Source organism: Danio rerio, chromosome 12 (assembly GCF_052040795.2).
Source record: "Danio rerio strain M-AB ecotype USA chromosome 12, GRCz13ab, whole genome shotgun sequence".
In the NCBI taxonomy this organism is placed as follows: domain Eukaryota; kingdom Metazoa; phylum Chordata; class Actinopteri; order Cypriniformes; family Danionidae; genus Danio; species Danio rerio.
Window position 1 is genome coordinate 27,471,859 of NC_141032.1, and position 9,806 is coordinate 27,481,664.

The window sequence follows — 9,806 nt, forward strand, 5'->3', positions numbered from 1 at the left end:
TAATGAGTTCATCTGATTCATTCAAATCTGTCATATACAAAAAATTACATTTGCTGCTTATTCAAACTACTCTGAAAACTGAGTTTACTATATTTTTTTAAGGTAACTAGTTGCAAATATGCGACATGGTTGCTCGGAAATTCAATTAATATTTTTTTTCCCAGTGTATTTATTAAAATGAGTTGAAATTACATAATTCCCAAGTTGTTTTGGGGGAAGACTTAATTGTTTTATGTTAAACCCACTTAAATTTGTAAAAACGATTAAGTTAACTCAATCAATTTGTGTTGGGACAGCATGTAGGAATTGTGTGGAATCTAACATTTTTTACAGTCCAGTCTTCTAAAATAAATAATGCAATGTTATTAGAGACGACATTATCAGAGGGAGTAAAATGCTTGTGTGTTATTCAAAATCAATATATTGGATTGGCTGCTGGTTGTTTTGTGAGGTAATGTCACTAAAATTACAAACCCAAAGCCATTATAATAGCTCAAAAGCATACTTAACATTTAAGCATCAGGCCGATTCTTTCTAATCCCATGAAAACTGATTATAAACAAAATGTCAACTTGATAAGATGCTTCAAATGTCCTGCATGAAAAATTATATATCTGATGTGTGAGGTCTTAGAGACCAGCCAAACATCTAAATAAAAGGATGAACAAATTAATACAATATTTCTATAAAAATCCAATGTGGAAAAATATCCATCCATCCATCCATCCATCCATCCATCCATCCATCCATCCATCCATCCATCCATCCATCCATCCATCCATCCATCCATCCATCCATCCATCCATCCATCCATCCATCCATCCATCCATCCATCCATCTATCTATCTATCTATCTATCTATCTATCTATCTATCTATCTATCTATCTATCTATCATCTATATATCTGTCTGTCTAAGTTGTAGTTCATTTGTTTGTCTGTTATATGAATGTAATAAATATTGAAAAAAGTTGTACTACATTAATTGATGCAAGATTAGTACAATAAATAATAACATTTGTATTATTTATTGTTGATTATTATAAGAGTTGTTATTATTGTTATTATATTTCTTTAGTTAGTTATTTGTGCATGTATTTGTATACTTGCCCATGTATAGTTTTTTTCGATATATAGTCACAGTTATCTATAAAAGTAAAGTGCATAAATAAAGGAGAGTAAATAAATATTTTATTAGGGAATGTATGTATAATTGTATCATATATACTTTATATTTATAAATTGTGATATATATGTAAATAAATATATATTAGGTACACCTTATCAGTACCGGGTTGGACCCACTTTTGCCTTCAGAACTGCCTTAATCCTTCGTGGCGTAGATATAACAAGGTAATAAAAATATTCTTCAGAGATTTTGGTCTATGTTGACATGATAGCATTACAAAGTTTCTGCAGATTTGTCGGCTTCACATCCATAATGTGAATATCCCGTTCCACCACATCCCATAGGTGCTCTATTGGATTGAGCACTGGTGACTGTGGAGGCCATTTTAGTACAGTGAACTCATTGTCATGTTCAAAAAACCAGTTTGAGATGATTTCTGCTTTACGACATGGTGCGATATCCTGCTGAGAGTAGCCATCAGAAGATGGGCACACTGTGGTCATAAAGGGATAAATATGGTCAGCAACAATACTCAGGTAGGCTGTGGTGTTGACACGATGCTCAGTTTGTGCAAATGGGCCTAAAGTGTCCCAAGAAAATATCCCCCACACCATTACACCATCAACACCTGCCTAAACTGTTGATACAAGGCAGGAATGATCCATGCTTTCATTTACATTTACATTTAGTCATTTAGCAGACGCTTTTATCCAAAGCGACTTACAAATGAGGACAAGGAAGCAATTTACACAACTAAGAGCAACAATGAATAAGTACTAAAGGCAAGTTTCAGGTCTGTAAAGTCTAAGAAGGGAAGTGTTAGTAGTTTTTTTTTTTTTTTTTTTTTTTTTTTTTTTTTTTTGTACAATTAGTGTGATATTCAAAGAGGCAATTGCAGCTTAGGAAGTGAAGTGGAGACTAAATAGTTGAGTTTTTAGTCGTTTCTTGAAAATAGCGAGTGACTCTGCTGTTCTGATGCAGTTAGGGAGTTCATTCCACCAACTGGGCAGATTGAGCGTGAGCGTTCGCGAAAGTGATTTTTTCCCTCTTTGGGATGGAACCACGAGGCGACGTTCATTCACAGAACGCAAGTTTCTGGAGGGCACATAGATCTGCAGAAGTGAGTGCAGATAAGAAGGTGCTAGGCCAGAAGTCACTTTGTAGGCAAACATCAGAGTTTTGAATTTGATGCGAGCAGCAACTGGCAGCCAGTGCAAACGGACTAGCAGCGGAGTGACATGTGCTCGTTTAGGTTCATTGAAGACAACTCGTGCTGCTGCATTCTGGAGCAGTTGAAGAGGCTTGATAGAGTTAGCTGGAAGCCCAGCTAGTAGAGAGTTGCAGTAATCCAGTTTGGAGAGAACAAGAGCTTGAACAAGGAGTTGAGCTGCATGTTCAGATAAGAAGGGTCGGATCTTTCTGATGTTATAGAGTGCAAATCTGCACGATCGAGCAGTTCTAGAAATGTGGTCAGAGAAGTTTAGTTGGTCATCAATCGTTACTCCAAGGCTTTTCACCATTTTGGATGCAGTAATGGTTGCCCCATCCATCTGGATTGAAAAGTTATGGTGTAGAGTCGGGTTGGCAGAAACTACAAGCATTTCCGTTTTTGCGAGGTTCAGCTGAAGATGATGATCTTTCATCCAGTGTGAAATATCCAACAGGCAGGCTGAGATACGAGCTGGAACCGAGGGATCATCAGGATGAAAAGAGAGGTATAGCTGGGTGTCATCAGCATAGCAGTGGTAGGAGAATCCATGTCTCTGGATGACTGGTCCTAGAGATGATGTGTAGATGGAGAAGAGAAGTGGCCCAAGAACAGAGCCTTGAGGTACCCCAGTGTTTAGATGCTGTAGGTTGGACACCTCTCCCCTCCAAGACACCCTGAATGACCTGTCAGAGAGGTAAGATCTAAACCATTGTATAACAGTGCCCGCAACGCCCAGTGACTCAAGCGTAGATAGCAGGATCTGGTGGTTGACAGTGTCAAAAGCAGCTGACAAGTCCAGCAAAATGAGGACTGATGATTTAGAGTCTGCTTTAGCCAGTCTGAGATCCTCCACGACCGAGAGCAGGGCAGTCTCAGTTGAGTGGCCTTTCTTAAAGCCGGATTGCTTGTTGTCCATGAGATTGTTTTGAGTAAGAAAGTCCAGGACTTGATTGAACACTACTTTCTCCAGAATCTTGGCCATGAATGGAAGCAGGGATACTGGTCTGTAGTTTTCAAGTAGCGTATGGTCCAGGTTGGGTTTCTTTAGCAGTGGGGTTACCCTAGCCTGCTTAAATGTAGTGGGGAATAAACCAGAGTCAAGAGATGTGTTAATTATGTGAGTCAGTGTTGGTATGACTGCAGGAGAGATGGCTTGCAAGAGATGAGAGGGAATGGGATCGAGTGGACAGGTGGTTGCATGGCTAGATAGCACAAGTTTGGACACCTCAGACTCAGAGAGCTGAGAAAAAGAGGTGAGTGTGTGTGGTGTTGGTGTTGTATCTTGCGTGTTTGTTGTAGGTGCAGCAAATTGAGCACTGATTTTTGCAGTTTTGGTGCAGAAGAATGTAGCAAAGTCATCAGTAGTAAGTGTGGAGGATGCGGGTGGAGGAGGAGGATAGAGGAGGGAGGAAAATGTTTTAAAAAGTAGGCGAGGATTAGTGGCATTGTTGATTTTCAGACGGTAATACGTCTGCTTTGCAGAAGTAACCTCAGCTGAGAAAGAGGACAGAAGAGTTTGGTATGTTAAGAGATGTGCAGGATTTTTAGTTTTCCGCCAAATTCTCTCTGCAGCCCGAAGTTTTGAGCGATGCTCACGGAGAGCATCCGAGAGCCAGGGTGCAGGAGGACTGGCACGGGCTGGCCTGGATGCAAGAGGACATAATCGGTCTAGACATGATGCTAGTGTGGAGCAGAGTGTATTAGTGGCACTGTTCGAATCAAGTGCAGTGAGTTTGCGAGATGGAGGAAGAGAGTCTGAAACAATGGTGGATAGTCTATTGGGTGAGAGAGATCGTAGGTTTCTGCGAAAGGTAACCAGTGTTGGAGTGTGTGGCGGCTCAGGAGTAATGTGGATGTTGAGAGACAGAAGGAAATGATCAGATATTTGTAGTGGAGTTACTATTGTTTGATCAGTGAAGCAGTGTCGTGTGTAAATAAGGTCTAGCTGATTACCTGATTTGTGGGTAGCAGAAGTAGGTGCTCTTTTTAGGTCAAAAGAGGCAAGCAGAGTCTGAAAGTCTGCAGCTTGCGGTTTGTCAACGTAAATGTTGAAGTCACCTAGCACCAATAAGGGAGTGGCAAAATTAGAAAAAGATGAGAGAAGAACATCCAGTTCATCTAGGAAGTGACCTAATTTACCTGGTGGGCGGTAGATGACAACCACATTTATGTAGAAGGGGTGGATAATGGTGACTGCATGGAATTCAAAGGAGCTGATTGTTGGCAGGGACGGTATCAGAGTAAATTTCCATTCTTTGGAAATTAGTAGTCCAGTCCCACCCCCTCTCCCTGTCTGACGAGGAGTGTGGGAAAAAGAGAAATTAGCAGAAAGAGTAGCATGTGTAGCAGTGTCCTCCGGCCTCAACCAGGTCTCAGTTAGAGCCATGAGATTATAGTCAGAATATGTAGCTATGGAGGTAATAAAATCAGCCTTGTTAACAGCTGATTGACAATTCCAGAGGCCCACGGAGAGAGAGAGTTGTGAAATAGTAGATACATGTATTGAACGAAGGTTGTGAGGATTACGCCTGCAGCGCACCTCCCGTGTTTTGCGAGTGTTAGTAACAACAGGAATTAGAAAACACATAATAAAAGTGCACTGACAACAAAAAATAAGTGTGAAGTAAAACAATACAGTAAAGTACTCAAGTGCTTTGTCGGTGTCTTTGCTCGGTGGAGTCGCGCAGGTAGAGTCGATGGTCTTTACCCTCGTCGGTCTTCACACGAGGCGGTCTTCACACGAGGCTGCCGCGACCGCTGCCGCGGTGAACTAGTTGTTTATATAACCCCAAAGCACTAGCTGATTGAATTCAGCTGGACACGCCTCGAGAGTCAAAACAAGGGCCGAAACTGAGGCGGACGACGCGAACCGCGTCTGCGTTCGCTACACAAGCTCTTATAGTAACCAAGGAAACAGTGGCTAAACAACTTCTAGTATTATACACAACTGAAAGCAAGTTTAAATGTCCTACAACTTTACACAAACAGCTGGAAACAAGTCCTCAAACCATACACAACAACTGAAACAAATCTTAAATGTACTTACAGGCTGCTGTTCTAGATGCTGCTAAAGTGCTTCTCCTGCCGACTAATGCTACCGTGCTCACTATATAGTGGTTACCTGGCGTTCATGTTGTTGATGCCATGTTGTTGATGCCAAATCCTTACCCTAACTTCTGAATGTTGCAGTAGAAAATACTCAGACCAGCCCATCTGGCACCAACAACCATGTTACATTCAAAGTCACTTAAATCACCTTCCTCATTATGATGCTCGCTTTACAGCAGATTGACCTGACCATGTCTACATGCCTAAATGCATTGAGTTGCTGCCATGTGATTGGCTGATTAAAAATTTCCATTAACATGCAGTTGGACAAGTGTATCTAATAAAGTGACCGGTGAGCATACAGACACTAAAAGGACACATTTGGACACCAAAGTTTGAAAGATGAAGGTTTTGAAAAGATTAAGGAAACTTTCTTTCTTTAATGATTCTTTCTTTCTTTGCCATCAGTGAAAACCGTGAAGCGGCACAGATCCTCTAACTTATTCCGAGCAAATGACAGAACTCTGATTACTTTAAAAAGAATGAGAACAGATAGTTTTCTTCTTTTCATCGCTGTTTATGATTACTCACTATCTGCCAAAGCCAGAAACAAATCATTCCGGTGCGTCATTCAAGTATTTGTTGCTTTAATTCAATGTGAGATGGAAAGTGATTTGTTTAGTATCTATTGTGAAACATTTTTTTTTCTCTCTAGCAATGAATGGAGGAGATTTCAATAGCTATTCTCTACTGTTCTTACAAATTCACATTCCTAGAAACATAATCATTTCAGAAAATCAATAGTATTACCCTATTTCAACTTTAAAGCTTTTTTATTTGACAAAATCATACTTTAAAGTTTAAAGCAACAATAGAGTGTATAGAAAACTATATGACTGAAGATCAAATCTCACCTCACAATATTAAAAGAAGAAGCCTTTGTTTAGATTTAAACTCTTTTTTCTGATGGATGAAAAACATTTCACATTCTATATCTCACCTTTGAGTTCTGTTATCAATGTAAGTGTAGGTGAAGAGCTTTTTTTGTCACGAATAACAATGCAGTAAAAAATCTCTCATGTGCTATAGAATAAATGTGCAGCTTTTTTTTTTTGTTAAATCTATAAAATAAATAAATAAAGTCAACACATACTTTTAAAAATGCTGCCCAACAACGTTATCATATCGATAAAACAATTCAAATTCTTTTGAAAGAGATTTGCTTTATTCATTGCACCTGTAAACACTCCAACGCTTTGGCAGTATTTCAGCCCTTTACAGTCGTTCCAATAAAGCTCTATTGACTTTCAGAGAATGAGAGAGAGAAAGATAGCACAAAAAACACAATCTGAAAAATGTAAGCAGACAAGGAAAGGTCAGACCGCTGAACAGAACATCACAAAAAAATCTTGGTGTAATCGTTCAGCAATACCTGACTCTGTTTTCCAGAACTGTAAGGCAGGTTATCTCTTCAAACCCTATTTCAGTCGCTATCTTTGTGCAGAGACCATAGGGAATATTCTAGGTGTTGGAGATAACATTGTGCTCTTAATTGCATTCAAAATTCACCACCGACAACAATTCAAGCCCAGCTTAAGAGGGATTTGAATACAATATCAGGAATATCTAAAGCCAGTAAGATGGAACAGATGCTGGTTTTATACATTGAAACATTAAGGACGGTGGGATTTATAAAGATTTAAAAAAAACTCTTAGTCTCTAGGCCCAGCAACACTGAAAGTAAACAAGAAATTAGTAGATGTCACAAAAAAAGACATGGAATCAGCAAGTAAAATGTCGAGTTACTGAAAACAAACATTTTCTTGTAAAACATGTTTGAATAATTTTATTTACTATTTAATTTTACATTACTTTTAACTATTCAAAGTTGTTACAGCTGATGGCTGGTAATATTCGAGACGTAAAATCTAAGTGGGAAAAAAACTTGGAGTGCTCATTCACAGATGACAAATGGGAAACAAAATGCAAGAAAGCTCAGACTTTTTTCTATCAATAGTCGTCATAAACTCATCCAATTTAATTTTAGTTAAGTTAGATTGATTATTTAAAAGTTCCTGCCCAGATGTTTGTCCTAGAGAGTGCCGGGTAATGTGTAATGTCTGCCTTTTTGTCAGAGGTTAAGGCTAATTTTAAAAATCTAAATAAGAAGAAGACTGAGGCAATTGTTTTGGATTGCTAGCTGCCTTGGGAAAGCTGAATCAAATGTTAGACTATTTATCCAACTACATTAAACTATCTGTAAGAATTCTAGGTTTGCAGTAAATGCAGTAGTTAAATCTTGTTTTTTCCAGCTGAGATTATTAGCCAAAGTGAAAGGCTTTTGTATCGTGCGGAATTCGAGAGATTAATTCATGCCTTTATTTCATCACGCTTGGACTACTGTAACTTATCTAATGTGGGTATCGGCCATTTTAATATAAACGGTGCTAGGCTTCTGGCACCCGCAGGTTTGAACACATTTCTCCTATCCTGTGCTTCCTAAATTGGTTGCCAATATGTTTTAAAATAGAGTTTAATTTTTTATGTATGTTTTTAAGGTATTAAATGGCCAGGCACCAACTTACAGTTAGGTCCATAAATATTTGGAAATCGACACAATTCTAACATTTTTGGCTCTGTACACCAACACAATCGATTTGAAATAAAACAAACAAGATGTCCTTTAACTACAGACTGGTGAACGGTCTAAGAATTACAACAATTTGCACATGTGCCTCCCACTTGTTAAGGGTCCAAAATTATTTGGACAATTGGCTTCTAAGCTGTTACATGGCCAAATGTGTGTTATTCCCTCATTATCCCAATACAATGAGCAGATAAAAAGATCCAGAGTTCATTTCAAGTGTGCTATTTGCCAAAATCCAAAGAGCTGTCACTATCAGTCAAGCAAGCCATCATTAGGCTGGAAAAAAAAACATCAGAGAGAAAGCAAAAACATTAGGCATGGCCAAAACAACAGTTTGGAACATTTTTAAAAAGAAAGTGCGCACCAATGAGCTCAACAATACCTAATGACCCGGAAGACCACGGAAAACAACTGTGGTGGATGACCAAAGAATTCTTTCCCTGGTGAAGAAAACACTCTTCATAACAGTTGGCCAGATCAAAAACACTCTCCAGGAAGTAGGTGTATGTGTGTCAGAGTCAACAATCAAAAGAAGACTTCACCAGATTGAATACAGGGGGTTCACCACAAGATGTACACCATTGGTGAGCCTCAAAAACAGGAAAGCCAGGTAAGAGTTCTAAAGAAGCCTTCACAGTGCTGAAACAAGACCAACTTGTAACATAGTGATGGGAAGAGAAGAGTATGGAGAAGGAAAGGAACTGCTCATGATCCTAAGCAGTGAAGCATGGTGGTAGCAGTGACATGGCGTGGGCATGTATGGCTGTCAATGGAACTAGTTCTCTTGCATTTATTGATGATGTGACTGCTGACAAAAGCAGCAAGATGAATTCTGAAGTATTTCAGGCATTATTTTCTGCTCATATTAAGCCAAAAACATCAGAACTCATGTTCACATTGCTTCACAATATAGATGGAGAATGGCACAAAGCATACTGCAAAAGCAACCAAAGAGTTTTTGAAGAGAAAGAAAGTGGAATGTTATACAATGAGTCAATCCCCTAACCTAAATCAGATTGAGCATGCATTTCACTTACTGAAAACAAAACTGAAGGAAAAATGCCCTGCAAACAAGCAGGAACTCAAGACAGTTACTGTAGAGACCTTCAGCGATGAAACCCAACATTTGGTGATGTCTATGCATTCCAGCCTTCAGGCTATAATTGACTGCAAAGAATTTGCAAAAGTTTGCAAAAGTATTAAAAAGTGAAAGTTTGATTTATGATTATTGTTCTGTCCCACTGCTTTTGGACCCTTAACAAGTGGGAGACACATATGCAACCTGTTTTAATTCCTACAGCTTTCACCTGATTTGAATTTGTTCGTTTCATTTAAAATCGATTTTGTTGATGTATAGAGCTAAAAATGTTAGAATTGTGTCAATGTCTAAATATTTATGGACCTAACTGTATCTCTCTAATCTAATTACTGTAAAATATCTGCAGATTTTTAAGGTCATCGAACCAGAAAATGCTAGTAGTTCCCAGATCCAAATTGAAGAAAAAAGGAGATTGAGCTTTCTCTGTAGTAGATCCTAAAATGTGGATTGGGCTACCTATGTCCATTAGAACAATTTCCAAAGAATCTTTGTTCAGAGAAAAACTTAAACTAGACCTTCTAGAAAGAGCTTTTTAATAGGGAGAACATTGACCGTATTGTACCTATCCTGTCTTGTTATTTATCATTGATGCTGTATGGTATGTTGGATGTATTCTATGTTGTTTTATCTGTTGCTGTCTGTTTTTGATAATTTGCTTTTAGGTTATTACAGCA

At 38.6% G+C, this 9,806-nt stretch overlaps 1 protein-coding gene across 1 annotated transcript; it reads right to left on the minus strand.

Annotated features, from left to right (window-relative positions):
* Window positions 1-1,804: 1,804 nt before the first annotated feature.
* Window positions 1,805-6,144, minus strand: LOC147841408 (uncharacterized). The gene is made up of 2 exons (XM_087276366.1): window positions 4,478-6,144; window positions 1,805-4,396 (listed from the first exon to the last, which is right to left on the minus strand). The coding sequence occupies exons 1-2, from the start codon at window positions 4,923-4,925 to the stop codon at window positions 2,028-2,030; spliced, it is 2,817 nt and encodes a 938-aa protein (XP_087132492.1). The 5' UTR covers window positions 4,926-6,144; the 3' UTR covers window positions 1,805-2,027.
* Window positions 6,145-9,806: the final 3,662 nt, after the last annotated feature.

Bases quoted from the DNA above. Each gene is read 5' to 3' on its own strand.
- LOC147841408 (XM_087276366.1), bottom strand. From the start codon at position 4,925: ATGTGTTTTCTAATTCCTGTTGTTACTAACACTCGCAAAACACGGGAG. The intron at 4,397-4,477 runs GTAAATTAGGTC...TATTGGTGCTAG, and splicing joins TGTCATCTACCGCCCACCAG to GTGACTTCAACATTTACGTT.